The sequence below is a fragment of the Alligator mississippiensis genome, chromosome 1, assembly GCF_030867095.1.
Source record: "Alligator mississippiensis isolate rAllMis1 chromosome 1, rAllMis1, whole genome shotgun sequence".
Lineage (NCBI taxonomy): Eukaryota > Metazoa > Chordata > Crocodylia > Alligatoridae > Alligator > Alligator mississippiensis.
Window position 1 is genome coordinate 113,992,137 of NC_081824.1, and position 16,773 is coordinate 114,008,909.

General features: G+C 44.3%; 1 protein-coding gene across 6 annotated transcripts in view; it reads left to right on the forward strand.

Moving 5' to 3' along the window:
• The window catches only part of AKAP7 (A-kinase anchoring protein 7), a 133,541-nt gene that overhangs the window by 79,939 nt on the left and 36,829 nt on the right, over positions 1–16,773 (forward strand). The window contains exon 8 of one of the 6 annotated variants that reach the window (XM_019479605.2): positions 831–895. The exons of the other annotated variants lie outside the window; for them this stretch is intronic. Coding sequence (XP_019335150.1) covers positions 831–880 — 50 coding nt within the window. The 3' untranslated portion in view covers positions 881–895. Of the gene's footprint in view, positions 1–830; positions 896–16,773 lie in introns of those variants that run through there. 6 annotated transcript variants of the gene reach the window in all.

Below are 16,773 nucleotides of genomic sequence, written 5' to 3' on the forward strand. Positions count from 1 at the left end.
GAGCACCCAAATCCTTCCTTGGTTTTAGTCTCTGGTAAAGTACAAGAATATGTAGTACAGTCACTAGATTTTGTAGGCTCACTAAAACTTGTATGCTGACAAGGTTTCTTTTTGGCAGCCCTTCACATATTGGAAGCTTGCAGATCAATACAGTTCCCAAAGTGGGCAGAGTTAGCCGTGAACAACTTTTAGGCAGGTACCCCAGGAATGCTCTGAATCAGTCTGTGAGCAGTCTTCTTGTGCAGTCTCCGAAGATGAGATTCTTATGGTGCTTTGGCCAAATGTTAAGTTACCTTCTGTTAATGATACTCCTGCTAAGGAAGACCTTTAAAATGTTAATGGATGCTATTGCTAATATAGGTCCTGCACAGACTTCAGCCCAGAATGTCCTTTGTCACCAGTAATATATTCACAAAAATGGTCATTTTCTGAGATGTGGCTAGGAGTTTCTCAATGTAAGAAGTTAAATGATGTATATTTCATAGAAGGTTCTTTTATCTCTGCATGATGAACCTGTTTTTGTTGTTGTCATTTGTTTTTTCACGTTGTGGGTTCCCCCCACAATTACCTCTTCCTTTGTATCTCTCCTAGTTAGCACCTTCACCAAAAGAAGTACATTAGTATGTAAGTGGATAGTTCGTGCCAGGAATCCATGAATAGAAAAAAAGCATAGCTCTTAGTTTACCAATTAGTGTAGACTGACAAGTTAAAAATAACAGATATAAAAAAGATTTAGTCAGATTGGCTGTAACCAATAGTTACTACTATCTCTAGAGCAATACTTACTGTTATTAAAAATGAAAACAAAGCCCTCTTTTCCCTTTCTCTAGGGGAAGGAAACAAGTCCCAATTTAAGGATTACATGGAAATTTTATACTGATAAATATAATCCAGAAGACGCACATAAAATGTTTTATTTCCTTTAATATCCTGTTTAGTTGGTAGTATGTATTGCAGACCTATCTAATTTTTCAATAAATTGAGAAAGGTAAGAAAGCAATGAAACTGATTTTTCATTTTTCATTTACTAGAATTTTTTATCTGCTCCTTCCCCTGAAGCATTTCCAAAATCATACTCCCTCATTGCCTGGCCTGCATAAGTATTACTATGCCCTTGGGGTAAAGAGTATGTATGACTCTGACCACTATATTTGTTAGCTTGGTTTGTATCCAGCATGCGTCTTAGTCAGAGAACCAGGTTGTTCTGTTCCATTTTTATAGAAGTAAAATAGTTTTCCTTTATTTAGGTTTTCAGTGTAATTATAATAAAGTTTTGTGTGTGTATAAATATATACACACACAACATTATTACGTAGATATCTATAGATACATATATAAATATATGTATCTATAGATATATAGAACTCAGAAGAAACATCTACATGCACCCTATTTCCTTCCAAGCAAGACTCCTCAAAAAAAAAAAAAATCAGACACATTTTCAGAAATGGCCAATGCCTTATTTGTACATGCCCAACTTAAGACATGCAGAAAATGATATTTAAATGTGAACAGGATTTGCAGCACCTGGGCTACAAATACAGACATTTTTGGAGGTTAAATCAGGTTAAAAATGGGGGCCCATTTTAAACTTAGCTTGCCTTACACTTACAGATCCAGTTCCAGTGACTAGCAATCAGTCTAAACCTGTAACTGTACAGAAGTTCCATGCACACGAACCAGTGTAAATGTTGCAAAACCTGGTTTAATATAAACCTGGATCTATGTAGTATTAAACTTACTTGATTTAGGTCAAACTGGTGCATGTACTTTCTGTACACACTCCCTGTGTAGCCCTGGCACTGGGAAAATTCAGCCACTGGCACCAGCCCCAGGGCTGCTCTTTTCATCACAACGCCTGCACCGGGCTATTTTATTGCCCCCTGCAGCTCCTAGCTCCCTCCCACCTCAACTAGTCAGCCCTCTCAACCCCCATCCCACAAGTCACTCAGGGTGCAGCTGCTTTCATCAGCATTTGCTGCTGCCAGAGTTGAGCAAGTAAATCCCAGTGGGGGAGATGTGGGAGGAATGGGGGTATAGGTTCACTGAGGGGGAACCACCACACCCACAGGTCATATCTGCCCCCCACCCGTCATGGGTCACGCCTACCTCCTCCATCCCACCTGAAGGTTGCATGTGCCCCTCCAAACACACCCGTGGGTTGTGCTTGCCCTCCCCACTCCTTGCAGGTTGTGCCTGCCCTGCCCACCCCACCTATGGGTTGCACCTGCCCCCCCCACACTCCTCGTGGGTTGCACCTGCCTCCTCACCTCACCCATGGGTTGTGCCTGCCGCCTTATCCCACCTACCGGTAATGCTGACCCTGGCCACCCCACCGGTTGGTTGTGCTTGCCCCTCCACCTAACCTATGGATTGTGCCTTCCACCTTACCCCACCAGCAGATTGTGCCTGCCCCCCCCCCACCTGTGGGTTGTGCTTGCCCTGCCCACCCCACCCCACCTGCGGGTCACGCCTGCCCTGCCACCCCCTCGTGGGTCACACGTGCCCTCCCATGCCACCCATGGGTCCTGCTGGCCCTATTCTCCCCACTTGTGTGTTATGCCTGCCCCCCCACCACACCTGTGGGTCGCATCTGCCCACCCCACCCCACTCATGGGTTGTGCCTCTCCCCATCCACCAGCAGACCCTCAATCCCCTCCAGCCTGCTGGACCCCCAACTCTGCTGCTAGCCCTCTCATTCTGACTTACTTGATATCAGGCAGCCATTTTGATCTGATTTAACCTCCCCCTACTGTCCCCATATGTCTGTACTTAGCCCTACTGACTCCACTTGGAGCTGTGAGTTCTGCATTTCTATGAATGTGCCAGTTTGGGCAATGAAAAATGGCAATGCCTATGTAATTGTCCAATTAAAAAATATTGGTATTGGCACAGCCTTGGTGGGAATAGGTAGCCCCTGGGCTTGGTCCTGCTGGGTGACATAAACCCCAGGTGTGGCCAAGGGTCATGGGCCCAGGGTCCCTGAAAGGGGAGACTGGGACCCAAGGGCCAGGGCCAAGTGGCTGTGGGTCATAGTTTCATAGTTGGTAGGGTCGGAAGGGATCTAAGTAGATCATCAAGTCCGATCCCCTGCCCTGGGCAGGAAAGAATGCTGGGTGAAACAAACCCGGCTAGGTGATTATCTAGCCTCCTTCTGAAGACCCTCAGGGTAGGAGCAAGTACCACCTCCTTTGGAAGTTGGTTCCAGATCCTTGCCACCCTGACTGTGAAGTAGTGCCTCCTGATATCTAGCCTGAATCTACTCTTAGTCAATGTATGGCCATTATTCCTTGTTACTCCCGGTAGTACTCGGGAGAACAGGGACTCTCCCATTGCCTGCTGGTCGCCCTTGGCAAGCTTATAAGTGGCCATCAAATCCCCTCTCAGCCTTCTCTTGTGGAGGCTGAACAGGTTCAGTTCCTGTAGCCTCTGCTCATAGGGCCTGCCTTGCTGCCCTCTGATCATGCGAGTGGCCCTCCTCTGGAATCTGTCGATGCTGGCCACATCCCTCTTGAAGTGCGGCTCCCAGAACTGGATGCAGTCCTCTAACTGCGGCCTGACCAGTGTCGCATAGAGGGGGCGGATCACCTCCTTGGACCTGCTCGTGATGCATCTGTGGATGCATGACAGGGTGCGGTTAACCTTCCTAACCGTGTCCCCACACTGTCGGCCCATGTTTATTTTGGAATCAATAATGACTCCAAGATCCTTTTCTGCCTCTGCACTGACAAGAAGGGAGTTCCCCAGCCTGTAGGTATGCTGCTGGTTCTTCCTCCACAGGTGCAATACCTTGCACTTGTCTGTATTGAAATCCATCCTGTTCTCATCTGCCCACCCCTGTAACCTGTCCAGATCTAATTGCAGCCTGTCCCTCTCCTCCAGCATGCCCACTTCTCCCCACATCTTAGTGTCTTCTGCGAATTTGAACAAGGTACTTTTCACCCTGTTGTCCAAGTCGCTGATGAAGATGTTTAACAGTGTGGGCCTGAGGACTGAGCCCTGGGGGACCCCAATGCCCACATACCTCCAGGCTGAAAAAGACCCATCCACCATCACTCTCTGGGTGTGGCCCTCCAGCCAATTTGCGACCCATCTAACTGTGTAGGCATCAACGCCAGAGTCGCCTAATTTCTTAATGAGAATGGGGTGAGAGACAGTGTTGAAGGCCTTCCTAAAGTCCAGAAAGACTATGTCCACTGTGACACCTGCGTCCAAGGATTTTGTGACCTGGTTGTAGAAGGCCACCAGGTGGTCTGACAGGACCTGCCTCGAATAAACCCATGTCGGTTGCCCCTAAGCATGATCTCCCCTGCTGGTCCCTCGCAGATGTGCTCCTGGATAATTTTCTCAAAGAGCTTCCCTAGGACCGTGATAAAACGAACAGGCCTGTAGTTTCCTGGGTTCTCCTTCCTCCCGTTTTTGAAAATGGGGATCACATTGGCCCTTTTCCAGTCATCGGGCACCTCACCAGAGCACCATAAGTGCTCGTAAAGCTGTGCCAGGGGTCCCACAATGATCTCTGCTAATTCCCTCAGCGCTTTGGGGTGGAGATTGTCAGGACCTGCCTGAATATGTCTAGTCCCACCAGAAGTTCCCTGACTAGGTCCTCACTGACCCTGGGCCTGGCAGTGCCTCCCCTGGGTCCGTTGGGGATCCCGGTGGGGGAAATGCCCCGGTCCCTGCTCAAAAAAATGGAGGCAAAGAAATTATTAAAGAGATTAGCTTTGTCATCTGGTGTAACTACCAGATTTCCTAGTGTGTCCTGCAGAGGCCCTACGTTACCCAGTACCTTCTTTTTACCTGTTATGTATTTAAAAAGGATTTTGTGTTATCCTTGATCCGGGTCACTAGTCCCAGTTCCATCTCCGCCTTAGCCTTCCTAACAGCCTCCCTACAGTCTTGAGCAATGGCTCCCATGAGGAGAGCCAGGAGTCATAGATTCATAGACGTTAGGGTCAGAAGGGACCTCTGTAGGTCATCAAGTCTGACCCTAGCCCTGGGCAGGAAAGAGCACTGGGGTCAGATGACCCCAGCTAGGTGCTTGTCCAGTCTTCTCTGGAAGACCCTCAAGGTAGGGGAGAGCATCACCTCCCTTGAAAGCCCATTCCAGATTCTGGCAACCCTTACTATGAAGAAGTTCTTTCTAATGTTCAACCTAAATCTGCTCTCCGTCAATTTGTGGCCATTGTTCCTAGTTACTCCAGGGGTGCCCTAGTAAATACAGCATCTCCTATTCCCTGCTGCTGTCACCTGATGAATTTATAGGCAACCACAAGATCACCTCTCAGCCTTCTCTTGTGAAGGCTGAAGAGATCTAGGTCCCTCAGTCTCTCCTTATAGGGCCTTGCCTGCAGGCCTCTAACCACACAGTGGAGGCCATGGACCCCGCTGTAGCAAAGCCTACTGGTGATGATGAATCGCATCAAATTTTCCTCGTCCTCCTCAAGGTGCTGGAGGCTGCCAATGTGACTGGAGGTGGCCAAAGGCACACTTTAACATCATGTAGCACCTGTTCAGGTAGCAGTTGACGTGCTCCTTCTATCAGTCCAGCTTCCCCACATTGTGCTTCATCAGCCAGAGCAGGAAGGGATAAGCCAGGTCCACAATGATGAGGAAGGGGATGATGACATTGCCTATGATGAAATTAGGGACCTTGGAAGCATGGGGAGCAGGAAGTTGTGGAAGTCGTAGGCATTATGGCAGCTACCCACCCACTGGCAAAGATGTGGGTGAAGTGGCTCTGGTGCCTGATGATGCCCTGCAGGACAATGGAGAGGTAGCCTTTGTGGTTCATGAATGCCTGTGTGGCCTGGGCTGGGCATAGGATGGGGATGTGGGTGCCAAGCATAGCCCTTATGCAGTTGGGAAGTCCCTGTGGCAGAAGCTGGTAACCACATCCTGCATGTTAAGGAGGCAGATGAAGTGGTTGGCCAGAACATTTCCTGGATGGTCATAGTCTTGCCTGGATGGTCATAGTCTTGCTGAACTGGTTTGCAACATAGCAGTAACTGCTGGGGGTGGCCATCTTTGTAATGGCAATGGCCACTTGCTTCTCTGGAGTGAGGGATGACTGCATGCTGATGTCTTGGTCACAATGTGGTGGGACAGCTGGGTGACACTGTCCATGAAAGTGGCTTGCCGCATGCAGAGAGTCCAGACCCACAGGTAGTCATCCCAGATACTCAGAACAATCTGCTCCCAGCAGTTGTTGCTGGTGGAGCAGGCCCAGAACTGACACTTGATGGTCTGGAGGTGGTGCCAGAGCACCCCAGGTCCATGAGGTCCTGGGTGGCGTCATCCTTGTCAGTGAGGTGACAGGGTGTGGTAGGTAGCCCCATGCAGGACATCTAGTTGCTGGCTCTGGGGCATGAAGCCACATGGCATGGCAACTAGCCGCTGGGTCATGTCTAGATGGGTGTGCATGATGTCCCATAGCCTCTGGCACAAGTCATAAAGGGTGACAAGTAGGACACGCTGCAGCTCCTGGGTCTGGCATGGCGTGGGACATGGGATGCCATGGCAGGGTGCAGGCCTGGGACAGGCTGGGATACGGATGCACGTGAACTCACAATGGAGGGCGCTTACTGGGACCTTTCTGGAAGTCTAGGGCGTGGAGGAAGGTCCACAGTGAAGTCGTAGGAGGTTGGGGGTATGCTTGCCCATATGTGGCACCCAATCAGGGGTGGCCCAGGTGCTCAGCTGAGCTTGGCAGTTTCCAGCAGCCCAGGGAGCTCACAGGACATGCAGAGGTGTGGAGGAGCACCCTCAACTTGCTGGCCTTGGCCAGTGCAGGCAGCCTGTGTGCATCCTCCCCCTGCCCCCCCTCGCCCCCTGACCAAAGGGCAAACATGTGTTCTGTTCCCTACTGATCTAACCTAGGCCACTCTTTCTACACGTTACACTTTTGCAACACCAACTTGCTGAACATTTCTGAATTAGAAAATACCTTACGTAGATAGAAATATCAAATATCAATTATTTATTCATTATGATGTACCACTGATGCTGCAGTAAAAATGTGTAGTTCAACACTTACTGAAGCCACTAGGAGCCTTTTCAATTTACTCAAATAGATGACTAATTAGGCTCAAATAAGCAAAAAGTAGTACGTGGACTTCTCAGACTTTCTAAAGTTTTGCACGTGAGCTACAATACAGGTACTGAATGGGACATGAGAAAAAAAGCCCTACATAGAATAAAAAGGCAGCTTGCACTATAAATATCTGTGGTGAAAATTTACTGTGTAGATGTAATTTAAAGTGGAAAAAATCAGGCTCTTTCTTTACAAGGATATATAATTGTATTCAGTGTTTGATGATTATTTTTTATATTAGACACTTATGGATATTTGTAATCAAGACACTGAAGAAGGAGAAAATAAAGTACATTTTAATATATGTACACACACATATACACATATGTGTGTGTATAAACCTTGAAATATAAAAATGTTAATTTTTATATATAATTTAGTATATAATATATATATATAGTTTAGTATTTCAAGACTCTTTTCTCCAAAATAATTCAGTTTTGTAGTATTTCCAAGCGTGCATATTTCAAGGTTTTTAAATAATTGGGAGAGCATAGTGGCAGGAGAATCAGTTGTTAATTTCTGCAGGTTTAACACCAGGGTGTATGGAATTCAAGAACTCTGTATCAGTGTGAAAAACATGAGACCAGAGTCTGCTCTATTAAACATTGCAGAAATGTGAGTGCTGTCAATTGGGGAATTTGAAATGGGTAAGGTTTCTCATATAATTTTCTGGTGTTATTTAATTCTTAAAAATTTAAGTATTCTTGGCAACACCCTGAAAAAATAAGCATTTCCAAGAGAGAATAACCACCATTCAATATGAATTTATATGGTATGGTGCTCCTATTTGTTTGGAGAATTTGATCAAGTTGTGGACTTTTGGGGTGTGTCCAGACAAGTATGGATGTTTAGTTCCCTGGGGACAAGTAGCGGTAGTGCACCTTGAGCTGGCACTGCTTGTCTCCAGGGAATATCTGTACCATGCACACCTTGGTGTGTGGCAAGTTACCCTGGGTGGGGTAGAGGGGCCTGGGGCCAGCACTGGGCTAGCCTCAGCAGCTTTACCTGGGGTCCTTGGGGGCTTCCTGGGGCTGCAGCAGCGGCAATTCTGCCACACGGAGCCTGGCCAGCAGTCAGAGCATGACTCTGGGTGGCCCGGCTCTACTTTTGAGCAGTGTGTGCTGTCTGTGCGTGTGCTGCTTGCTCTGCTTTTTTTTTTTTCTGCTGGTTTTTTTGACCCCTGGATATACAGGGGTAAAAAAAAAACACAGAAAAAAAGCAGAGCAGTGCATGCATGGGCAGCATGCCCTTACAGCGCAAAGAACATCTAAATGTGCGGTACTTGGCACCGCAGATGTGTGTGGTTCCACATACACATGGCTGCACTAGTCTGGACATGACCCTGCGGGCTAAAATTCTTTGCTTTTAAAGGACCCTGCTATAGGTTTGAATTAAAGCTGGACAGAAACCAGTTATAGAGTTATTATACATTTTCAAGCACTAACTTCATAGCTGGTTGGCTCTTTGCATATCTGGATAGTCATTTTTATTGTGTGATAATTACTTAGCAAGTTTGGCTGGTATAAATTTATTTTGTGATTAACCAGTTAACTGTGTGATAATTTGTATTTGTGTCCAGTCTTGTCATATCTGGCCAGCCTAAATTTACTGATTACCTTTGCTACTCTTTTAGCCTCTGTCAGCTCATAAAAGGGAAAAGACTCTAAAACTCAAAATTGAAATTCTTTTTGTGGTCAGAATCACTGTAATTATGCATCTAGTCCCACATACCTATATTGTATTGCACTGTATTGTGGTGAAAGGCCTGCCTGCCTTTATAATTCTGATATGAATGTACTTTATATAATTTCATACAAATTTCAAGAAATATCAAAGCAGAACAAACTAAATGTTTTTATCCAGCAAATCACTGAAGTGTGTGATAACATTACACATGTGAGCAGCCCCACTTCAGTCATTGAGAATATTCACATATTTCAAATGAAATACGTATTGTGCTTTGCTGGATCAGTCTCTAGGATGATAGTGGATATTAACAGTGATGTCACTGACTGTGTTTGCTCAAAGTTTATTCAATTCAAGCAGATAGTGCTTTATACACAAGTTGTCAAGAGTGTTCAGAAAAAGAAATCTAAAAAGTTCAGTGATTAACTTACTTGTCCTAACTGAAGGGCATTTGGTTCTCTATGTTACAGCTTTTCATTCCTCCTTAATATGCAGCCATTTGCAGCTGGCTTCCTGAGGAATCAAGGCAATTGGCCAAACTGTGTGCTACACACTTACATGAACGTATCCCATCAATGTAGAAAGGGACCGCATACGCAGTAGCATATAATCAGGCTCATTGTTTCTTTAACTGGCAGTTGCAGAACAAAACTGAAAAATATATTTCTATCATTTGTGGTATTATTTCAACATTACTGGTTTCTTACTATTCTTGATTACAAATATTGGTTTTCTCTTGCACACTGTACGTGTTCTCATTTGGTCCTGGACCAAATGAGTGAAACTCCTTTCTGTTTCAAATAGCATATCTCTTGCTTTGATTATTAGTTTAATTTGTGCCCAATAGAATTCATATTTAATTCACTTATTTTGTATAATATGGGTTGTGTGCTTCTCCTTTGCTCATCTGCTTCTGCATATAGCATCTGCTTAAATAAGATCTTTTTAACTGCAAAGCTTAAATACATACCTGTTAACATTCAACATAGTAATCTACCTATTTTAAACACTCATAGATGCTAGGGTCAGATGCTGATCAGACCGCAGTTAGTTTTGGGTGACACACTTCAAGAAAGATGTTGATAGACTCGAGTGGGTCCAGAGGAGAGCCACTCTTATGGTCAGGGGCTTACAGGACAAGCCCTGTGAGGAGAGACTGAGGGACCTGGACCTCTTCAGCCTCTGCAAGAGAAGGCTGAGAGGTGATCTTGTGGCCGCCTACAAATTAATCAGGGGGACGCAGCAAGGGATTGGAGATGCTCTGTTCACCTTGGGGTAGCAAGGAGCAATGGTCACAAACTGACAGAGAGCAGATTTAGGCTAGATATCAGGAAAAACTTCACGGTAAGGGTGGCCAAAATTTGGAATGGGCTTCCAAGGGAGGTGGTGCTCTCCCCTACCTTGGGGGTCTTTAAGAGAAGTCTGGATAGGCATCTGGCTGGGTTTATCTGACCCCAGCACTCTTTCCTGCCTAGGCAGGGGGTCAGACTTGATAATCTGTTGAGGTCCTGACCCTAACATCTATGAATCTCATGTACCTCTATGCTTTTTTGTGTTGATGGTACTGGAGGAAGAAAATTCATAGAGCAATTAGTGATGTATATACTAAAATGTCAGTCAGAGTCAGGAAAATGCAAAATGGTAAAAATAGTTACAAGGGGAAAAACTAATTTTAATACGTTTTGTTCTTTGAATTGTACTTCCCTGAGAAATAATTCAGTTTTCATCATTAATAATGCTTATCAAGCATATTTGCTTTAAGTATATTATACTTGTCCTGTACGAATAAGCTGACATGCCTCTACAGGGAATATAAAATTTTTATATGAATCACAAGTTTGACCTATATAGTTTTGGTTCATATTTTTTTGTCCATATTAGGCTTTAGTTTTATGGGTTTATGCATTTCTTAAATCAGGAAAAACAAACTTCTAAGTCTACGAAACAAATAGCCTGAATATGAAGTACTAAAAATATTTGTGGAGAATTTCTTCTGCTGATTAACTTGTTGGTTTTCCAGGAATGTTTCCTATTACATGTTATGCTCTCAAAATACAGTACAATAATAACCAAATTCACTTTATGGAAAATTAGTTCTTCTTTTAACTATAAATATAATCCTGCCAATTTCTCCAAAATATAAAACCAGAATAACATTTGAAAACATAATCATCAACTGTTTGATTGGTTTAAAAAGAAAAAGCAGATGCATATTAAATCCATCCCAGATGTTACTTGGGTATTGTGACAGGATGCTTGGAGAAAGGAGGAGAGGCTGAGGAGAGGAGCAGCCTGCAGGTGTGGCAGGGGCCAATCAGAGAGGCAGCAGACCAGAAGAGGGCCGGGCTCGAGGTATATAAGCTCAGGCCTGAGCTGGTCAGGCAGGCTAGTCCTGAGTGCCCCTGGGAGAGGAGGTCCTGGCAGCAGGGCTCCTGAGATAACAGCTGAGCTGGGATAAGCAAGGCAGAGCCTGGGAACAGGCCTTGGAACAGATAGGCCTGGGAACAGGGGCGAGGGTGAGCAAGGCCAGAGCCTGAGAAGAGGGCCCAGGGCCCATAGAGGAGTAGAGCCCAGAAGGCAGAGGGTGGTGTAAGAGGGCCCGAGCCCAGAGAGGAGGCTGAGTATCCGCAGGGCCAGAGAGCCCAGAGGTCTGCAGCCTGGAGGGGTGGTTGTCAGCAGGGCCTGGCAGCCCAAAGGTCTAACTGGTCCAGCAGCAAGGCCAGGGCCCAGAGAGGGGGTGAAGGCCAAGAGCAGGGCCACAGCCAGAGATTCAATCTTTTTCTTCTTTCATATGGCTGACTTGGAGCAACAGTTAAAAGTCTGATTTAAGGTTAGCTAACCAGTCTAATGTTGAGTTTGTTTTTCTAACTATTTAGTTGGTCTAATAAAAGATACCACATTTACCCAAAGAACGTTGTTAACCAGTCTGACGCTCTTGAGGAAAGGGAATGAATCTCTGTAATGTCACCATCAAATTTGTATAGAGGGCACAGTATTGTTAAATGGTTCATAGTTGGATCAGGATTGCCACAGTCATATTTTTCAGAACTCCTAATACACCATTTGTGCATCAAGTGACCACAGTGGCCATGCCTGGTTTAGATCTGATTTGAAGCCTTCCATGTTTTTCGCAGCAAGTCAAAATCAGGAGGCTTTATTGTTGGGTTGGAAATTAGATGTTTATTCTGAATGGTAGTTTTATTCCACACTTTCCTGGAATGAAGACTGGTAGGGCCAGAAGAGCACAGAAGTCTCATCTGGCCTAAGCATCAGGCCAGGGCCCTTAGACGGTTGCCAAAGACTGGGGGTCGCCGCTGGAAACTGAGGGGGCCTGTAGCCCAGGATGGGTGAGGACCAAGGCTGGGAGCCTATAGCCCAGGAAGGGCATTTATTAGCATGTTGTCTGCGAGGCATGGGAGTGGATATTAGGGAGGAACCCACATAACTGGCCCCTAAGGCAATGACTTCGGACCTCAGACTCAAACATCCAGCCCTAATGTGTATGAAATCTATGAAAATGCCTATTTACCCCTTTTTGCCACAAAATCTCCCTGGAAGCTCATGTTGGCTTGCTTGTCCACTAGATCCTCTCATGAGTCATGCCTTCCAGGCTACAATCTCTCGTTCTGTTGGAAGGCCTGAATACGTTTTTCCCTGATGTATAATGTGGCATTTGGTTTTGCTGAAATACTTTTTATTTGGATAGGCCAAGCCTGCTAGAATGATCCAGATCACTCTCTCTGACTGCCCTGTCCTTTCTGTTATTTATTACTCTGCCAATGCTTATGTCACCTCTCAGTTTTACTCAGTAGTATTTTACTGGCACATTGCTGATAACCATCTCAATGGTACAGCTCTCTGTGGAACTCCAGAAGAAAGGCCTCCAATTGAAACGGCGTCATCTTGGAAATTTATTAGTGAACTGTTTCTTAATCTAGAACACGTACTTCATTGATGTTGTACATTGCTAATTTTTTTCATCAGAAATGTTTTCAGTATTCAGCTTGGTGCCTTGGAAGAGTCTATTACAGCTATGCAGTTACTATTATCAACCACACTTATAATCTTGAAGAATGAAAACAGATTTGTTTGAAATGCGTTATGTTCCATAAAGTGGTGTTCACTGACATATACTTATTCGTTTATTCTTTATTACTTCAGTTGTGAACCAGCTTTTCCATTTTTCTCATTATCAAAGATATAAATATCCTAATGTTTACTGTATTCAAAAAGGAGGTTAAATCTCACTTATCTGGCCAGAGCTAAGAGCCTCATCTAGCTGAAATCAATGGCAAATTCTCACTTTATGTACAGTATGTAATATCATTTTATTGTCTCATACCTCCTTCTAGCAGAGTTGTTCTTCCCTGAAAAGACCAGGGACTCAGATCTTTTCCCTTCTTTAATTCTTGTGATTCTCAGTTGTGTTCCCAGAGTGTGAAAATGTCTACCCAAGTAGTTCGTAAATTGACTGCATTTTCTATCTTTTGTCAGCACCAATTCTGGGGAGTGAAGGGAGGGTTTTGCAGATAGAGGGGAGGGTGCAGCTGTAATACTTTTCAAATGCCTGATGAAACTTCTTTTTTAATAGCAGCAGGCATTTCCCTTTGCCTGCAGAGATGCTGAGTGAAAGGTGTGGCATTTGTTTAAGATAAATTATATCACAGTTAGAAGAACATATGGGGAAAGCAATTCTCCCCCTTCACTGTCAGTCTTGAAGCAATTACATGAGGCAGCAGGCTAAGGAGGTGGAGCCTGTTCTTTCACTGTAGCCTCCAGTTCCCGTCCCTTTTCGTTTGCCCTCTCTTTCCCTCCCCTGCGGGTCTTTCTGAGTAGAATAAGCAGTTTTCTCACAGACTGTAGACTGAGCTACAGCTTCTGTTTGGACTACACACAGGACAAGGAAGAAAATAAAGCAGTAGGTGCTATGGGCCAGCTCTGCTGCTTTCCTTTCTCAAGAGATGAGGAAAAAATCAGTAAGTGTGACAGTTTTACACGGTACTGCATGCTTCTTTTTGTTATGTGCTGCTATTTTAGAGAGCGTACAGCTGGGGAGAGCACACAGAATTATCCTGTAGTTTTTCTTTTTTGAAAATTGCAGTAAATGAACCACTGAGAGAGCTGGGGTGGGTATAGCAAGCGGCTAACTGCAGAAACATTTATTTACGCTAAGCAGATTATATTTCCTGGTAATAAGAGATAAGTAAAAAACCTGTGTGTCTGATCTCCCTTCTCAGCATTCTGGCGGCTGGTTTCTGCTAGCAAATCTAATCAAGGTGAATATCTTAACTGTGCTATATAACAACCGTTTAAAAACTTAGACGTGCAGCAGGAGATGGGAGCAATTTTACGTTGAAGGCTAACACTTACTGAGGCAGTGCTCACTAGCAACATGTAGCAAGCATGGAGGTTTTGTTGAAGATGATATTGAAAGGTGATCTAGGGAATCATCTTTTCTTTTCTCATTTTCAGTGCCATTCAGATGTGCAATTTTAAGATGACCTAGTGCTGGGAGTTGTGTGACAGTTTCTTCCATCCTGTACAAGCAGAATCATCCTCACAGAATTGTCAGGATGACTGTCAAACACATTTCCATGTTTTTCGTGTATAGTTTAGCAACTATAAGTTGTTCTAGAGAAAACAATTTGATTGTTCCATCCTGTGACTTGAATCAACTTAGCTAATGTGACAGGAATGCTGGATTTTTAAAAAATGTGTGCTGAATATGATGTTTGTCTTAGGCTTGGTTATACAATGAGATATTTATTTTTGACTTACAACTCAGTGAAAATGTTTCCAAAATTTCTTTCAGAAGATGGAGCCACATTTTTGTCAGATTGTTTTTAACTCAGTTTTAATTAGGTCCACATAACTTCTTAACACCAGTCCAGGGAAACTAATTTTCTGAATCTGGTTTGTATTTCCTGCTCCTTTTTCCTCAGGAAGCTGTCCAGGCATAGATAAAATTAAAGCCTCATCAGTTAGAAAATAAAGCTCTACACCAATAATGCAGTAGACCCAGAAGTCACTCAGAATGAACACTTGAAAATACAAGGTGGATCCCTTTAAATATTTTGCATTTTAGTGGGTAGCACTGGGAGAAAATATTATTGTAAATGCTGTGCATAAAAACCCTGGAAGGTATGTTTCAAAACTTTTATATATCCTGTACTCATAACACTTTTCTGAACAGCTGTATATTGATGACACTGTCATCAGTACTCACCTAGTGCTCACCTTGCCTCCGGTATACAGAATAGGTATAGTCGGGCAACAAGTGGAGTTCTTAACTAAGAATATTTTACTGATGCAGAGCCTCTGATAGCAAAGTGATGGGCTCCTCAGGCACCACCCACTACACTATGACTCGTTTCCTTCACCTGTTTCCATTGCTCTTCTAGCTTTTTCATCCACACATTCTCACTCGCTGTAGATAGGAATGGATGCAGCATTTATCCAAATACAGCCTATATCCAAATGGCGCACAGTCAGACAAGAGAAACACTAGTATGCAGTTCAGGAGATATCGTCACTGGCGAGGAGGTCATGAAGGAAGGCTTTATGAAAGAGAAGTGGCTCTTGGCATGTGGTAACTGAGAACCTGGCTCTGCAGCACCACAGCTCAACCCAAAACTGAGAATGGAGAAAGGAGAAATGGGAAGCAGCTCAAGAGTAAGGAGGGGGACAAATAGTAAGAGTTGGTGTTTCATGATCTGAGAAACAGCAACATGATTAGGGCTGTGTTTTGTAATTCCTTAATAATAAGGATGCGGGGCTCAAATATTTGAGAAGGAGAAAGGAAGCTACCAGAAGGATTTGATAAAGGTGGAGAATGTAGATGAGGCTGAAGGAGATGATTTTTCAGTTGCCTTTTTTGTTAGGCCATTACTCTATAATCAAGGGAGAAAGGAAAAGAAAGGGTCTACTAACACTTTCTGCAAACTGATGATGCTGATTCACTTGTCCCATTACTTCACCCTGCCTGCTTTCTCTGTCTGACAGAAAGTGCACAGTAGTACATTCAGCACAGTCAGGGCACAACTAAATAAGAGTCTCAGGCCTTATCAGGGAAGTCTTGTAAGCAAATGACTTTTATACCCATTTATGTGCTCCCATTATTTCATCATAGTGGCCTTTCCAACTAATTGCACTGGAGAAGATCATGGGCTTTTTATTGTCATTACTATGAAATGACTCTGATCACTAAACATTCAGGGGAACATCATGCCTGTGTGATAGTTCTATATAGAAACCCAGAGCAAATTACCTAGCAACAGATTTGTGGTAAATACTTAATTGCAACCCCAGCTCATTGCATTGCGCAGTTCCATCCAAACTAACAGTGAAGAAACAAACTTCCTTACCATTTCTTCCTATAAGTTTCTGCAGCTGAAATTCTGCAGCTTGAACACTGTGGAAAAACTAGTTCTCACTAATATAGTTAGGTAAACAAAAAGTTAGTATCATATATATCTACTGTTTCCAGGGAAATTATACATTGTGATTTATTAGGCTCATGAACCAATGTGGAAGGGACTGGGAGGGAGAAGGACAGGTGGGTGATTGGGCTAACACACTCTCTTTTAGATTGCAGTTTAAATCTCATTCAAAACAAATCCGAAATGAATTTAGCTTCAACTCATATAATAAAACCACTGCAAAATTTAGCACAATTGTGTGCGGGCCGGGGGCTGCGGCCGGGGGCGAGCTAGAATTAGTCACGGACGCGTAGTGGTTGATTTAAAGATTATTTAATTACACCAAAGATGGTCGTGGTGTAGGCTGGACAGTTTCCAGGTTCAGCTCCGCTTAAATCCTCGTTAGAGGACTACGACAAATTTGTTCTAGCCCCGGAGTGGTTGAAGTTCTGCGGGTTCGGTAGTTTCTCTCCCCCGGAGTTGCTGAAGCTCCGTGGGTTCGGTTCGGTTCTCTCCCACGGAGTTGTTAAAGCTCCGTTGGTTTGTATCTTTAAGATGCAGGAAGGGATACAT